Source organism: Choloepus didactylus, chromosome 2 (genome assembly GCF_015220235.1).
Source record: "Choloepus didactylus isolate mChoDid1 chromosome 2, mChoDid1.pri, whole genome shotgun sequence".
Classification (NCBI taxonomy): Eukaryota; Metazoa; Chordata; class Mammalia; order Pilosa; family Megalonychidae; genus Choloepus; species Choloepus didactylus.
The window spans coordinates 109,164,993-109,181,657 of NC_051308.1; the positions used below are offsets into that span (position 1 = coordinate 109,164,993).

Genomic DNA, 16,665 nt, shown 5'->3' on the forward strand with positions numbered 1-16,665 from the left:
TGGGTTGGACACTTGTTCTCTTGGCCTCTGTTTCTTCGTCTGTAAATGTAGACAGTAGTAGGGTGCCGTGCCTGACACACAGTGGGTGCTCAATACGTTCTTGGGTTTGAATGAGTATTGTGAGGAGTATCTGAAATAGTGCATCTAACATCCTTGCATATAGTAAATGCTTGTTAAATGCTGTCTGTTAGAAGGTGCTCTGTGCTTAAAGGTGAAAGAATGTATTTCAGGGATGATAACTAAGTTAAGTTTGTAACAGGATTAATTATCCCATTTATAGATATAGACGAGATTAAGACTTCATCTTTACTCTAATTATTCTGAAAGGAGTTGTGTGTGTGCATGTTTTGTCAGAAAAGAAAAATAGCTTAGGAGTCTTTTACCCTGAGAATACTACCCTGAGTAGCAGCCTGTATTTGCTAGTAACACTGTTCCCTGAAGCCCTGTCTGAGCCCCTCTCCACCTCCATGACTCAGTAGCTTACCTCTGTATCTCCTTCAGCATCCAGTCAGAAGTGTCCTTTGAGGGGGCCTATGGTAACCTCAAGCGGCTGTATGACAAGGCAGCCAAAATGTACCACCAGCTGAAGAAGTGCGAGACACGTAAACTCTCTCCCAGCAAGAAGCGGTCAGTGCGGCCTGGGACGAGGCAGGGGTTCTTTCTGCAGGGACTCTGGGACCATTGAACATTTGCATTTACCTTGGGCTCCTTTCATTTCAGAGGTAAAGACATTAAGAGGTTGCTGGTGAACTTTATGTATCTGCAGAGCCTCTTGCAGCCCAAAAGCAGGTGAGTAGAGAGAACACGAGTGATGACTGTGTCCTGTGATCCCTAGTCAGAAAGGCTTCTTTACTGTGTGTTTGTTGAAGGGAAGGGAGCAGACTGTTGATTCGTGCCCCTCAGTTGGAAATTCTGTGCCCGTTGAGTCTCTCCTTGGCAGCCCTCCCTCTTCTACCCAAGGGGATGGTGGTGCCTGTCCCCTTTCTCCAGGCAGCTCATCCTTTGGCAGAAAATTGATGCTCAGTAGATTTTGAATGAAGGTGTGGCTGAATGGGAAGCCTGCCTTAATCCCTTCCATGAGTGTCTGTCCTTCCCATGTTAACTTGTCTGCTGTGGCAGTCCGGCCAGCGTTGCCCTCCCCTTGCTGTTCTCTCTGAGTCTCCCCTACAGGATCTTTTAGTTTTCTCTCTGAGTCCTGTTTTCTCAACTTTTTTTTTTTTTTTTTTTTTTTGCTTTCCCCAGCCCCTGTCATTGACCTCCCCTGTTATTCCTGCCTTTCCACAGCTCCGTAGACTCCGAGCTGACATCACTTTGCCAGTCAGTCCTGGAGGACTTCAACCTCTGTCTCTTCTACCTGCCCTCCTCACCCACCCTCAGCCTGGCCAGTGAGGATGAGGAGGAGTATGAGAGTGGTTATGCTTTCCTCCCGGACCTTCTCATCTTTCAGATGGTCATCATCTGCCTCATGGGTGTGCACAGCTTGAAGAGAGCAGGTAACCCTCCCCATGTTTCTCTTTCGTCCCCCACTGACTTCTAGGATCCTCACTACCCTTTTTTGCAGCTCCTTATTCATAAAATTCTTTCCACTAAGTGCCCCTTCATCGCATGTGTCTCAGCTTGGCTGTGGGAGAGTAAGGGGCAGAGAGCTCTACCCTAAAGGAGCTCCTGGTGAACGAGCAATGACAGCAGCATGCTCCCTTCCCCCTCCTTGCCTCTTTACCACAAACACGCACTGTTGGCCAGGACCTAGGCAGAGATGAGGGGAGGAAACTGAGCTGACGATCCAGTCAGAGTTCAGACCTTGCTTTTGGGGACAGCTTGGCAATTTTGGAAATCTTTCTGGCAGAGGTGTATGCAGAGCAAGGCTGGAAGTGAAGGTGCCTGGGGTATGGGGAGGAGCCTTGTGTAGGTAGCAAAGCCAGGGAGGATGAGGTGAGACAAGAGGCTATGCTTACACGACGGAGCACAATGTGAGCTGGCCCATCTAGATTACAGGAGGGATAAAGGTGCAGAGCCCTGGAAAATCTTTTTTTTACCTTAGGAGAAGCTTTGAGAGGTAGTTGGATCCTTGGAAGGGTTGAGAACAGTTGGGGGTGGTGGTGCCTACTACTCCTCAGGGCCCTGGGCCCCTAATGCCTGGCCTTTCTGGCTTTAGGATCCAAGCAGTACAGTGCAGCCATTGCCTTTACCCTGGCCCTCTTCTCCCACCTCGTCAATCATGTCAACATACGGCTGCAGGCAGAGCTGGAAGAGGGCGAGAACCCTGTCCCGGCATTCCAGAGCGATGGCACAGGTGCGGGAATGGGGGAGGTTGTGACTGGAAAGTCTGGCAGGGCATGGGGACCGAGGAGGAACATGAAACCTGAGAGGGGAAGGGGTGTGCGGGGGTGGTATTGGAGAGCTCTTTCTGGCTTTTAGGTTCTGATTTTTCCTGAGACTCCACCTGACTTTCCTTTTCCCACAGATGAACCAGAGTCCAAGGAACCTCTAGAGAAAGAAGAGGAGCCAGATGCTGAGCCTCCTCCTTCTGAGCTTCCTCAAACGGGTGAGATCAGAAAGAGCCGTAAGTTCTCTCGTCTCTCTTGCCTCCGCCGCCGCCGCCACCCACCCAAATCTGGTGACGACAGTGACCTGAGTGAAGGCTTTGACTCGGACTCGAGCCATGACTCAGCCCGGGCCAGCGAGGGCTCAGACAGTGGCTCAGACAAGAGTCTCGAAGGTGGGGGAACGGCCTTTGATGCTGAAACAGACTCGGAAATGAACAGCCAGGAGTCCCGATCGGACCTGGAAGATATGGAGGATGAGGAGGGGACACGGTCCCCAGCCCTGGAACCCCCCCGGGCCAGGTCTGAGGTTTCCGATTCCCTCAATGGCCCACTGGGCCCCAGTGAGGCCAGCATTGCCAGCAACCTACAAGCCATGTCCACCCAGATGTTCCAGACTAAGCGCTGCTTCCGACTGGCCCCCACCTTCAGCAACCTGCTCCTCCAGCCCCCCACCGAACCTCACACCTTGGCCAGCCACAGGCCCTGTGTCAACGGGGATGTGGACAAGCCTGCAGAGCCAGGTACCAGGGCCTCTCTTCTTGCTCTGGCCCACCCCTCCATGCCGTGGGCACTCACCCGAGGAGGGCCACTTTCCTCTGTGAGTGACCTCTCAGCTCCACCTTTGCTGCTGTACCTTTAGCCCTCTGTAGGGTACCCCATGAGATGTTTTACCTGAGCATCCTCTCTCCTTTCCACTTCATTTCCAGCTCTCAAGCCATTTCTTGGTCTTATTCTTATTCCACTCCACCCTCCCCTCTGAGTTTGGGGTTTTCCAACCCACACAGCTGCAACAGCAGTTTCCTCCCCTGTTGCCATCCCAGGTCCCCCCAGGGCTCCTGGAAGCTAGAAAACCGTCACCCACCAAAGCAAGTGGATTAGAGCAAGACTCATCTTCTGAGGCTCTTCCCTGCACCCATTCAGTAGCAGCAAGCATTTGTTGTGCTTACTCTCGGCCAGGCAGGAGGCTAGACTTTTTTAGGGTGTTGTCTTACTTCATTTTCACAACAACCTTGTGGTTGGAAGCATTATCATGCCTATTCTGAACACTACCTTTTACCTCCAAGCTTTTGCACACAGTGCTCCCTCTGTCCAGAACATATTCTTTAACTCCCTTGCCCTAGGCCTTTCATTTGCTGATTCTTACTTGCTCTCTAGGTTTTGGCTTAAAAGTTACTTCCTCTGCAATTCATCCACGCTAGGTTAGATTGTCTTCCTGTAGGGCCCTTCTGTACCTCTCTTACCCCAGCCCTTTCCCACTCTTGTGAAGTTGTCTGTTGAGTTGTCTGTCTCCCCAGCTAGACTGAGAGCTTCTTGAGGTCAGGACAATTATCCTTCTTGTCTGTGGCTGTATCCCCATTACCTAACCAGAGCCTGGCATGTGGTTGGGACTTAGAAAGAATGGAGTGACTCAATGAAGGAGAGAGACAAGGAAGCTGATGCTCAGAGAAGTGAAGTGGCTTGCTCGTGTTACAGCTTATGAAGTAGAAGAGTTAAGAGTTGAAAGTATTTCTTGTAACTATATAGCCCTTGCCTTTCCCCCTCCCTTAGAGTTTGGCTCTGTCTGCCCTGCCTTCTGGCAGAGAGTAGGCACTTTGTAAATATCGGTTGAAGGACTGGCTGTAGATCAGCTACCAGAATTCTGCAGGAGAGCCCAGGCAGGGAGGAGGCATGTTCCCCTCACCCAGAGCTGAGGCCTTTGCCAAGTGCCTGTTAGTTGTTCATCCCGGTTCTCCCTCTCCCACTCACCCACCCCAGCCTCTGAAGAGTGCTCTGAGTCGGAAGAGAGTGAGTCCAGCGGGCGTTCCTGTCGGAATGAGCGCAGCATCCAGGAAAAGCTTCAGGTCCTGATGACTGAAGGCCTGCTTCCTGCCGTTAAAGTCTTCCTGGACTGGCTGCGGACCAACCCCGACCTCATCATCGTGTGTGCACAGGTGCGTCGCTCCACCCCACTGCCCTCTGTCAGGTTCCTGTGTGTTGGGGGAGGGGCCAGCCAGGATGGGGCCTGGTAATCCTCTCAGATGGTCTCAGCAAGGTGAGGGTGAACCAAGTACTGTACTCACTCTGTCCTGGGCCCTTTTGCTTTTTTACAGGAGAAGGATTAGGCATGCTCTTTGCCCTCAAAGAGCCTGTGGCCTGGGCTCGGATACAAATTCTGAGGCCTGGGAACAGTGAAAGAGCTGCTTATTTGTATTCTCAACAGCAAACATAATACCTGCCATTATGAGTAATGCTGAATGAGTGAAATGAAAGTACATGTTCAAGGGCCAAACACAATAGTACTGACCATAAATACCAAAGAATCTAAAGAAGGGAGAGATTGTGACGGAAGAGATGGGCTCCAGGAAGTGGTTGGCTCTTCACACAAGAGGGGGTGTCAAGGTGTCCTAGGAGGGGAGCAGCTTAAGGAGAGCCACAAAGCAGGAACAAGTGTGGTGTTAGAGAGGCTGGTGGCTGTGGAGGCTGGGTGGGGGTGACGGCAGCCTTCTCCTCTCAGGCTCAGAGTCTCAGTCTTGAGCCTCTAATTTCCTAAGGCTTTTGTATAGAGGTGTTTTATTCCAATAGCACCCCTGCCCTGCCATGGAAGACCTTCTTCCCTGTCGGTTGTCCCTTTCCCCAGATGAGAATTTGGGTCAGGGCCAGGCACACCCTTGGGTGTGTGTTAATGTCCTGTGACAACTAGTTGCTCAGTCATTATTAGTCATTGAGGTATAGGTGTGGTAATGATGGAGATGCTGGGTCATGTCCCCAGAGAGGTGTCCCAGTATGGGCACATGGAGAGCTGAAAGAAAAGGTTTCTTCTGCCAGACATGGGGATGCCTCCTCCTCCAGCATGCTAGATTTTCCCACTACCAAGATCCAGAAAGTCCTTCCTCTGGTCTCACTGCCTTCTCTTTTCACGAGGCATCCAGCTGGTGACAAAGTTCAGCAAGCCTCCACTGTTCTCTTTCTTCATTCCTCAAGGGACCAGCTCTTTTGTTTTCCAAGTCCTCCTTGAGCCTCTTGGCCTCTCGTATTAACTTTCCTATCCAGTCCCTCTAGGGCCCCTGAACTTAGCCCCAAACCCCCAAGAATAATGCTTTTCTTGCTCACTGCGGTCCTCCAACAGTCCCTGGCTCAAGGCCTCCCATCCCCTCTGTCTCCCCAGAGCTCCCAAAGTTTGTGGAATCGCCTGTCTGTGTTGCTGAATCTGTTGCCAGCTGCTGGCGAACTCCAGGAGTGTGGTAAGTGATCTTTGGCAACCCCCAGCCACTGGCCCCACTAAGCCCATCCCCCTCCAGGTAACCCAGCCCTTGGGGTGTGGAGGTTAATGGGATTCACTGCCCAGCTTCCCTAGCACACAGCAGCCATTGTGGTCCAGGCTTCTCTGGTTTCCCACCTCAACACTGCCCCACTCTGGGCAGGTAGCCTGATCTGCTCAGGAGTGTGCTCCCTGGGGAAGGCCATGGGCGGGGCAGAGTGGGGGGTGGGCAAGAGCAGGGTGAGAGGAACCTGAGAGCCGAGCGCTGTCATTGAGTATTGACTGACCTCCAGACCTTATTTGTTTGGTTCTCCCTACCACCTTCCAGCTGGAAAACCCTACCTTCTCCTACTTCTGAGACTCCAGAGTCCCTTCTCCTGTTTCCATTCCAGTGTAGTTGTTCTTTCTATCAGGGAGCCCATCAAGTGTGAGCTGTCCTGTTCCTTCCCTCTCAGCTCTGCTCTAACCCTTCAGCTTCGTTATCCTAGAGCTCTGCCTGACTGCCCTTGTATGTCTGTCTCTTTCCTTCCCTCTCCCCGCCCCTTCTCCCCACCTTCTGTCCTAGGGGTATGTCCTGTCTCATCAGCCTGAGAATTCCCAAAGGGCAAGAGCTGTGTCCCTTTGACTGGGGGCTCCCACAGGCAAGTGGTCTGATGTGTCTCTTCTCTCCCTAGGCCTGGCCCTGTGTCCCGAGGTTCAGGACCTTCTTGAAGGTTGTGAACTGCCTGACCTCCCCTCTTCCCTGCTGCTCCCAGAGGACATGGCACTCCGCAACCTGCCTCCCCTCGGGGCTGCCCACAGACGCTTTAACTTTGACTTGGATCGGCCCCTGCTCAGCGCCTTAGAGGAGGTAAGGGTGTCATATCTCATGCCACAGCAGCAAAGCAGGGCACTCAGGGCTGGAGGAGCAGCAGGTCCCCTCCCATCCAGACAGGGAGAGGGTCTTCGGGCTCCAAGCTGTGCCTCCCTCTTCATTCAGTGAGCCGTTTTTGCTTTCTGTCCTTGACTTGGCAGGATGTCCTCCCAAAGGTCTGTTGTTGGAAGTTTCTTCTATTGTAGAGCATCCTGCTCCCTATTTTTCCCTTCCACAGATTTGAGCAGGGCTTGGAAGCCTTTATCAATCTCTTTTCTACTCGAAGCTGAACAACAAACAGTAATAGAAAGTTAGAGGTGAAGGGAACTTACTGCCCATTTGTTCCACTGACTTTCCCCCCGAATCTGTGTCACATCTGGGGGCAGCAGGGGGAAGGCAAGCAGACAGGGCTCCCAGCCCCCTCCTCAGTTCCCTCTTTGAACACACAGTGGTTCCTCCCTCTGGAGCCAGAGCAGCTTGGCTTTAGTCTGTTTTATTTTGTAGGTTTCCAGATAAGGTTTTGTTTGAGGAGAAAGGGTTTTGCTGACCAAAAAAATGAATTGAAAAATGTTAATCTAGTCCAGTTCCCTTGTTTTAAACCTGAGGAACTGAGAGACAGAGATGGCATTAGAACCCAGGCCTCCTCACTCTCAACTCTGCACCCTTCTCTTTCTTCTCAGCTCTGACCCTCCTAGAAGTCTCCTTGTCCTACTTGCTTACTCCTTTTCTGGCTACTTGAGAAACTCTGGTTCTTGGTGCGCCTCTTTCCCACCTTCATAGACCACAAGCATTTTCTGGATCCTTTGTTGCTGAGGTGGCTGTGGACAGTGGAGAGGCAGGAGGGAGCCAGCCCTGGTGGGTGGGGTGGGTGACTGGGGTGGGCCTAGAGGCCCTGCTCAGCCAGGTTGGGTGTTCTGTCTCCTGGCAGTCGGTGGTGCGCATCTGCTACATCCGCAGCTTTGGCCACTTTGTGGCCCGCCTGCAGGGCAGTATCCTGCAGTTCAACCCAGAGGTCGGCATCTTCATCAGCATCGCCCAGTCTGAGCAGGAGAGCCTGCTGCAGCAGGCCCAGGCCCAGTTCCGCATGGTGAGTCAGGCCCCTTCTCCCTCCCTGTCTGCTCTGCTCCCACTGGGCTCCGTCAGAAACCAAGGTCAGAGGCTCAGGCAGAGGGGTGGCTCTCAACTGAAGAACATGGCAAGAGGGCTGGGGAAGCCCAGCCAGGGAGGGATGATGTTCTGCTGGGCTTCCTGCAGGAGGCCTGGAAGGGAACTAAGGGATGGGCTGCAGAGCCTGTGTCTGTCCAGCCTGCAAACTAAGTTGCTTAACCTCGCTAAGCCTGCTTCTTTTCTTTATGTGGGAGTACAACAATCACTTTTGTGGCAAATTTGTGAAGATGAAATGGGAGTGCGTAGAAGGTACCTTGCCCTTGTCTTCTTAGACGCTCAGCAAATGTTCCCTTCCCTTCCCTTTAAGAGGGATGGAAGGGAGCGGTGGGATTCAGGGACCATGCACGTATCTTCCATCCCGGAGGGCATCCCATCCCACTAAGACTTATATCCCACTAAGACTTATATCCCACCAAGGCTGTAAAGAGCAGCACACAGCCTGTGTTTTCTCTTTTCTATTTGTTAATTCATTCTATAAATGTTTATTGAGAGTCTGTTCTATGCTAGATGTGTCAGTATCCTAGGCACTGGGGTTACAGCAGTGAACAAGACAGTCCTTTCTCCTGTAGGGCTTATAGTTTGTGAGCACCAATCTGGACTCCACAGTGTGGTCTGCACAGCCCTGTGTGTGCTGACCTCCCTGAGCTGAGTGGCACCAGTACATCTGAGGTGTCGGTGTCTGGCAGGGAAAGCACAGCCCATGTGTCTCAGCCAGCCTGAGGGTTTCTTCTTCATCCCAAGCCAATCCCCTCCCCCAGTGCTTCCTCCCCCCACCTCCCCCAGCCCCTGGCTAGCAGCAGCCTTAACCTCTCCCAGCCGCCGCCCCCCCCACCTTCCTGTGACCTTCTCTCCAGCTAGGAAGCGGCAGGGACTCCCCTGAAACTCCCTTCCTTGCTGTCTTAAAAATAAGTACATTTTGTTTAAAAACAAATCTTTTGTGTTAAGGCTTTTATTGCTATTCCATAGGGGAAAACACAGGGGGTTACAAAAATATTACAGGGGAGTTATACAAAATTGTTAAAAGTTTCTGCAGGCATTGCAGAAATGTAGCTACAGAAATGTAGCTGGCTACCTACAGCTCCCAGAGACTTATCCTGGGGATGGAAGTACCTGAAAGCCCCTCTCATGAGGTGCTGTACAGCAGGGGTCTAGCCAAATGGGGGCTGCACGGCCTGCCTGGGTCACAGGCTTCCATCCCAAGGGGCCAACTCCCCAGCAGTGTCAGTGTTGTCATTGTATTGCCATCTCCTGTCATTTAGTGAGAGCTTTCTGTGTGCATGGGCTGCTTTGCATGTGATGTCTCATTTAACCCTTGCAGTAGTACTTTGAGGTGGGGGCTCACATCCTTATTTTATAGATTAAGACCCATGGAAGGACAAAGGAACATACCCGAGATCACAAATGTACTGCACGTCCGTGCTGGAGCCAGGGCTCTGGAGTTGGACAGACCTGGGTTCTTGTCCTGGCCATTCTAAGCTGTTTGGGGGACTTAACTTCTCGACAGGCCCAGTAGGTACCAGGAGCCACTGCACCTACTCTCTGGGGCTCCAGCGCCTACCTGGTCAGAGCCCTCCCTTTCCTGATGAGACCTCTGGAGGTAGGTTTTCCCTCTGAGGAACGCACAGCTCCACACTGTCTGAGCTGCTGGACTGGTGATATCAGACCTTAGGTTGATGCAGCACTCCTCTGCCTCTTTCCAGCTGGAATCCTGCTCACCTCTACTGGTTCTCCGGGGTGACCTACTTAGGGGTTCCCATTCCCCTCTCTGGAACATGGGGTTTCAGAATTACAATTTTAGCCCAAAAGTGAGATTCATGGGCTTGATTGCCACAGTGAGGAGAGGGGAAGTTTGTTACAAGTTTACCCATCTCATCCAGTCTGACACCAGGGCCTGTGGTGGGCTGGCACCCACCTTCGTTCTCATCCTCTCCTTCCTTCCTTCCTCTGTTAGCAGCTCTCAGGAGAGACATTATTAGCATTTGGGGCAGGACAATTTTTTGTTGTGCAAGACTGTGCAAGGAGTTGGGAGTGGATCTTTTATAACCGTAGAGTAGTTATCAAGACTGAGAAATTAGCTTTGGTGCAATACTTAACTACAGACTTTATTCAGACTGCACTAGTTTTTGCACTACTTCCATTTTCTGTTCCAGGATCCATTCTAATCCAGGATCCTGTTACATCTCTTTAGTCTCCAATCTGTAACAGTTCCTCAGTTTTTCCTTTCATGACCTGGGCACTTCTGAAGAGTACTAGCCAGTTATTTTATAGACTGTCTCAATTCGGATTTGTCTGGTGTTTTCTTGATTTAATCTCCCAGATGCTAAAACAAATACCATACAATGGGTTGGCTTTAACAACGGGAATATATTGGCTCACGGTTTTGAGTCTTAGGAGAAATCTAAAATCAAGGTCTCAGCAAGGCTGTGCTTTCTCACTGAGACTGGTGTTCTGGGGCTGGCTGCCTCCAGTCCTTGGGTCCTCGGCTTTTCAGTCACCTGACAGTGTACATGGTGGTGTCTTCTTTCTCTTCTGTTTCCGTTGTTTGCAGCTTCTTGCTCCTCATGGCTTTCTGTGTCCAATTTCCTTTGCTTATAAGACCTTCGTATATTTGATTAAGGCCCACTTTCGTTCATTTTGGGCATACCTTAACTAATAACGTCTTCAAAGGTCCTGCTTACAAATGGGTTCACACCCACAGGACCAGGGACTGGGACCTGCACATATCTTTTGTGGGGCTGTGATTCAATCCCCAGCACTTCTCAGGACTAGAATGAGGTTATGCATTCCAGCTGAATATTTTAAAGCACTACTCTGATGATGCCACTCATCAACGAGCCTTCAGTGACTCCCCTGTATCCTATAGGATAAGATCCCTGTCCTTTAATCTGGTGTTTTTAGACCATGTAAGGGAATTTGGATTTCATCCAGAAGACAAATGAAAACCATCAAAGGATTTTTAGGCAGAGGCCTGATGGATATCAGATGGTTTTTGAAAGATTGCCTTGGTCATGGGTAGAGGAAAAGGTAGGATTATTGGGGTAAGGAGGTTGTTATAATTGTCAGTGTGTAAGATGTTATTGACTTAGCCTAGGGTTGTAGCAGGAGAGATGAGAAGTGGAAGGCCTTGAATGATATTTAGGAGGTAAATGGACAGGATTTGGGAAGTAATAAATTCTGAGGCTGAGGGAGAGGGAAGAGTCAAAGCCAACTCTGCGTGTTCTGACTTGGGCAGATGGTGGTATATTTACCAAGATCAAGAACACCAGAGGAAGAGAAGCAGGTTTTGAGGACCACATGGGGCTGCTGAGTGGGCAGTTGGATATGTGGATCTGAAACTCAGAAGTGGTCCAGTCTGGGCTGAATATGCAGCTTTGGAAAGAAATCAGCAAATGGATGGTATTGGGGGGCTGCATGGATGAAAATCCCTGGAGGTGGTTACAGCTTGAGAAGAGCAGAGACCAGATCCTGAGGCATAGCCAGTGTTTCGGGAGTAGAGATTGGGAGTGACTTAGTTGGGAAACATGAAGGCACAGTCAGGTGGTGTCCTGCATAGTGACAGTGCATGTCTGTCTGTTTCCTGACCCAGAGGGCTTAAGACAGTGCCCAACTGCTGTGGTGGGTGGGCAGTGGAGGTTGTGTGGCTTGCACCACAGGAGTATGTTTTCTTTCATGCTTCCCTTCTCCTTGTTTGGAGGTGACTTCATTAGAGGCCATACCTATTTCAGGCCCTAGGAATTCCTCTTGGTCTTCTTGATCACAGGGGAAGGAAATAGAGCCCCCATCTCCTCACCCCAAGCTTATCACTCGTTTTTCCCCCTCATAGGCACAGGAGGAAGCTCGGCGGAACAGACTAATGAGAGACATGGCTCAGCTTCGACTTCAGGTAGGAAATTGGGGCCAAATGCTCCTTCAGAAGTGGTTATTGCTGGAGTTCCGTGGCGATTCCCACCCCTCCAGCTGCCGTTGTCCTGCACTGCCCTGCGATGGCCCTCCATTTCTCCCAGATTATCTTCCTGGTCTCATCGGCTGCCCTCCCTACTGCCCGTTCTTCACTGTGCCTTCATCCCCCGCTTCTGCCTTCACTTCTGGCTCTTTTCTTTCTCGTTTGTTTCCTTAACCCCTTGTTTCTGTGTACTTTTTCCCCTCCCCCTCAGCAGCAGGAGGAGCCCATAGAGCCACCCTGAACCCCACCCTTCTCCTGCCTGGGCTGCAGGGCCCCTCACAGCTCCATCCACTCTACCTTCTTTTACCAGCTCGAGGTATCTCAGCTGGAGGGCAGCTTGCAGCAGCCCAAGGCCCAGTCAGCCATGTCTCCCTACCTCGTCCCTGACACCCAGGCCCTCTGCCACCACCTCCCTGTCATCCGCCAGCTGGCCACCAGTGGCCGCTTCATTGTCATCATCCCAAGGACAGGTAAGCATATGGGAGAGGTGAGGGGACAGATAGAGTTTGGCTAAAAGAGACTCTGGGTTTGGGATTGAAAGACCCTTACTTGAGGCCCAATTTACACACAGCTGCCTTGATCAAGCCCCACCACCTTTCTGCATGTCAGTCATTTCCTCTGTGAAATGGACATAACAATCCCTGTCACAGGACAGTTGGGAGAAAGAGATGAAAAAATCTAAGTGGAAGCACCTTGTAAATTGCTTGCAGAGACGGTCACATTTTCAGAGACCTTGAGGAGCCCTGCAGGGAGCCCATGGTCCATTTTTCCCCTGTAGTGTGTGCTGGGGTGAGCTCAGATGCTTCCTTGCATTCTGCTCTCAGCTCATCTGTTTTATCCTTTCCCACCCCCACCTTGCCCACTAGTGATTGATGGCCTGGATTTGCTTAAGAAGGAACACCCAGGGGCCCGGGATGGGATCCGTTACCTGGAGGCAGAATTTAAAAAAGGAAACAGGTGAGTGCCAGGCCTAGCTGGACCTGTGCTGAACCCTCTGTCCATTTTCCAAACAATAAATGCTAAGTGCTTGGTAAGACACACACTCTCAGTCGGCCTACAGTTTGCTCACTGTCCGGGGAGACCAAAGAGATATATAGAGGTTAGGGTCCCAGTGCTGAAATAGAGGGTGATCAGAGGAGCGAGGAGTCCTGTGGGGGGAGCACTGACCTGCTCTCCATTTGCCTCTGGGGCAAACATGTGACCAGTATTTGCTGGGTGAGAGGGCACAATCCACCCCCCAACTCCAGGCTCCAGGCTCCTTTTCAGGAGAGTGTTTCCTGCCTTACAGTTGGGTCAGGTGACCAGGTTTCTAGGTGGGAGTTCCCTCATCCGGGCTGCACAGGAGCGTCCCACCTCCCCATTGAGCTGAGGTGGTGAGACTCAGTGCCACCCAGGGAGGAGCAGATGACAGTATATGCAGGTGCTCAGCCCAGGTCAGGCCCTTCCTTCTGGCCTTTGGGGCCAGAAGAGGACTAGGCGGTGGCTGTAGGGAATAGGGAGAAAGCTCCCCTCTCTCCTGCCCTCTCCTCTGCATCTGCCCTTGCCTGGCCAGGAAGCTGTACAAAGCCTGCTTGTTTGGGCCTTGCCTCCAGAAGCCCTGACTTGAAAAGCATCTATCTCCCCTCCCAGCTCCTCCCCCGGGAGGAACCAAAGAAGCGATGTTATCAGGAGGAAAAGTGAGCTGGGCCCAGCAGCCAGGAAGCCACTTCAAATGGCTCCAAACAGACTCATGATGGGAGAGACGTGCTCCCCACCTCCTCCCACAAACTGGGTCCCTGGAGCCACAATGGCCTGCTTTGTATGAGGTACCCTCCCTCTCCTCTGCCCCCCACCTCCACTCTCGTGTCTCCTTTGCAGGTACATTCGCTGCCAGAAAGAGGTGGGAAAGAGCTTTGAGCGGCATAAGCTGAAGAGGCAGGATGCAGATGCCTGGTAAAATATCAGCCCTCACCCCTAGAACCTCAGGCTGCCCCCCTTGCTCCTCCATGAGCACTCCCTGGGAGAGTGGCGCAGGGCCAGAGAACTGTGTGGCAGGAAGTCTGCTCCAGGCCTGAGCCCATTCTGACCCAGTGATGCAGAGGCTCGGTGGCCCCACTCAGGACACCTTTGCCCACTCCCTGCAGCACATCCTCTGGGACCAGCTTCCAGGACCACCCACTACTACCCTGGCACTCCCTGGTTTCTCTTGCTCTCTCCTCTGGTGCCCTCCAGCTCCCAGCTTCCTTTGTTCCCTGGAGATCCTGGTGTTCAGGTTGTGCTAATGCTGGTCCCCCCCACTCCAGGACTCTCTACAAGATCCTGGACAGCTGCAAACAGCTGACTCTGGCCCAGGGGGCAGGCGAAGAGGACCCAAGTGGTATGGTGACCATTGTCACAGGCCTCTCACTGGACAACCCCAGCGTGCTTTCAGGCCCCATGCAGGTGGGTCCTGGGGTGAGGTGGGGGGCTGGGTGTGGGATGGGGAGGGGCTGCCAGAGTAGATGCCATCCTCGGGCCCTCTGTGTGGTTGCCTTTTTGCTCTCCTGTCACCCCTCCGCAGCCCCTTGACAGCTCACCCCCCACTTGGGGAGGCCAAGCCATCTCATGTCTCCTCTCCCTCTTCCACAGGCAGCCCTGCAGGCTGCTGCCCATGCCAGTGTGGACATCAAGAATGTTCTGGATTTCTACAAGCAGTGGAAGGAGATTGGCTGAGACTAGCCCCCAGGCCCTGCTGTGGGGCTGACTCCAAATCTCTCCTGGCTTCCCTGGCAGCCAGGACCACCACCCGTAGTCACCCCACCACATGCAGACTCACGCATGCACACAGGAACAAAGCCCAGCAGCACACGGAGGCTGCAGGGAGGGCCCAGGAGCGGGCTGGGAGGGCAGGGTACCCCTGGTGCCAAGCGATGTCAGGAAAGCGAGGAAAGTGCTTGGAGCAGGAGAGGACTGTAGGCCCCTAGCCAGCCTTCCTGCCTTGACCCCCCTGCTGTCCCCTGGGGCAGGTGGCAGGCATGGGTGTCTGCATTTCATTGGCGTGGTTCCTGGACCTCTGAGGAGAAGGGACAGCAGAAGGGGCCTGTCTTCCTCACCCAAGATCCAGGGTGGCTGGGGCCAGGAGTTCAGACTCTCCAGGCCCTGGGGAAGAGTTGGATAACACCGGATGTCTGAGTGGTTCTCTGTAGACCCTTCCCCTCAAGGACCACCCATTCTTTCATCTCCCTTTGGGGGGGGCGGGAGGGGCTGGGCCACTCGAGCCTTGGGGACTCTTAAAGAAGCAGGACCTGATAGGGCCTGGAGCTTCCTGCCCTGGGTAGCAGGGTCAGGGTGTGCACTCCCCTCCCCTGCTGCAGGGGCCTGCCACCCTACCGCCCCCTTCTGCTTTCTGCTTCCCTCTGGCGAGCTTGCAGGTCAGGGAGCAGGCCCCACCTAGGCTGCAGGCAGTCTGGCCTGTGCCAGTGGGGTTCCTGTGCCTATCAGCCCCACAGTGACTGCTTTGTGCCCTTGGCTGCTGTGTTGGGACAGAGTTAGCTGCCACTAAGAGAAGGGGAGGGAGGTGCAGCCTGAGGCCACCACCCCCTTGCTATCTCTGGAGGGCTTTTATCCCGCCCAGGGGAAGAGCTGAAGACAAGGGGACTGCGTCCTGGTGGGCAATAGGTGTGGCCCCCTGAAAGCTACCTGCTCAGGGGCCTTCTGTCCTGATGGGCTGCCTTGCTTTTGCCCTTCTTGGGACTAATGGCCTGGGGAACTGGGCCTGGAGCTGACATTTGGGATGTTGAGGTGAATGTTGGAGCAGAGATCATGAGTAGCTCAGGGCAGTGAGTGGAGAACCTGGAACAGGGCCCTGTGGGAGGCTCTGCCCTTCAGGCTGGGAGTATAGCACAGGCTGGGGGGTGGAGGAGCTCAGCTCTGCCCCCCTCCCCCTTGGCACTAGCCCAGCTTCTCAAGCTGTGCTTAGAGGAGAGCAGGCTCCCTGCCTCATTCCTCTAAGATAGTAAGTCTGGGAAAACCTGGGGGGGGGGGTCACCCCCCACCCCTAGTCCCAGGCAGAGACTGAAACTAAAGCATCACTTAATAAAGAACCCCCAAGCCCACACCTTGTCTCCTGGTGCCTTTCTGTATAGCAGTTTTATTGGAGGAGGGGAATTTTGGAGACTACATACTGAAATGCATTTTGGAAAGGCTTTTTGGTGGATGGGACAGAGCAGCAAGAGGAGGCAATTTAAATAAAGATAGGAAGTAGTTTGGTGAAAGACTGGTCAAGTTCATTTGACTTGGGAGCTGCGGTGCCCTCACAAAGGTTGAAGATTAGTGTGGGGAGGGGGGTGGGACCGAAAGCCAGGAGAGGTGAAAACATTTTGAAGGCAGCAGAGCTGCCATAGGGGAGTAGGGGTAGTGTTGCTGCTTTGCTAGGGAAGTTACTGGCTCCATCTGGCTCTTCTGAATCAGAAACTTACTTCCTCAAGGGGGTGGAGGTGAGCCTTGAAACCAGCCTTTGAGACTCCGCAAGGATAAGCATCTCGGGTTGTACCTATGGGTTGTGAATAAGCATGGCAAATGCCTCGTGGTTGAACCATTTACCAAAGGCATTTGCTTTGAACCCTGCCAACACCAGGTGCTGAGAGGCAGGAAAGCATGGTGGGAAGTGGTTTCACAAATCCAGTTCAAAGTCTGGAGGTCTGTCTTCTGACATCCAGCCTAAAGCAGAGCTACCGTCACCTCCTGGGTGAGCCTGGAACCAAGATGCAGGCCCACCTGAAGGGGTGGGCTCTCCACGTCACCCAGGCTTGTTTGAGCCAGTCCGATCTCAATGGGATTGGGTCAAGCTGGAGGCGCTGGCTGTGTGCTGGAGGCCGAGTGAGCTGCCTGCTAATGGGGCTGGGCCACCCCGCACTGCTCCCTGGAGGCTGGACAAGGGTGGGATTGTTCCCTGGCTCCC

At 52.9% G+C, this 16,665-nt stretch overlaps 1 protein-coding gene across 2 annotated transcripts in view; it reads left to right on the forward strand.

The window, feature by feature from the left end:
* SMG5 (SMG5 nonsense mediated mRNA decay factor) overlaps window positions 1-15,822 on the forward strand; it is a 29,703-nt gene extending 13,881 nt beyond the window's left edge. Inside the window, exons 8-22 of one of the 2 annotated variants that reach the window (XM_037825742.1) lie at window positions 502-627; window positions 721-789; window positions 1,285-1,493; window positions 2,156-2,293; window positions 2,465-3,067; window positions 4,302-4,477; window positions 5,692-5,767; window positions 6,459-6,634; window positions 7,566-7,724; window positions 11,628-11,687; window positions 12,058-12,217; window positions 12,614-12,704; window positions 13,605-13,679; window positions 14,030-14,168; window positions 14,355-15,822. In XM_037825742.1, the coding sequence (XP_037681670.1) occupies window positions 502-627; window positions 721-789; window positions 1,285-1,493; window positions 2,156-2,293; window positions 2,465-3,067; window positions 4,302-4,477; window positions 5,692-5,767; window positions 6,459-6,634; window positions 7,566-7,724; window positions 11,628-11,687; window positions 12,058-12,217; window positions 12,614-12,704; window positions 13,605-13,679; window positions 14,030-14,168; window positions 14,355-14,438 (2,341 nt within the window). In that variant the 3' untranslated portion in view covers window positions 14,439-15,822. The other variant, XM_037825743.1, reaches the window with a different exon arrangement.
* The last annotated feature ends 843 nt before the right edge of the window (window positions 15,823-16,665 follow it).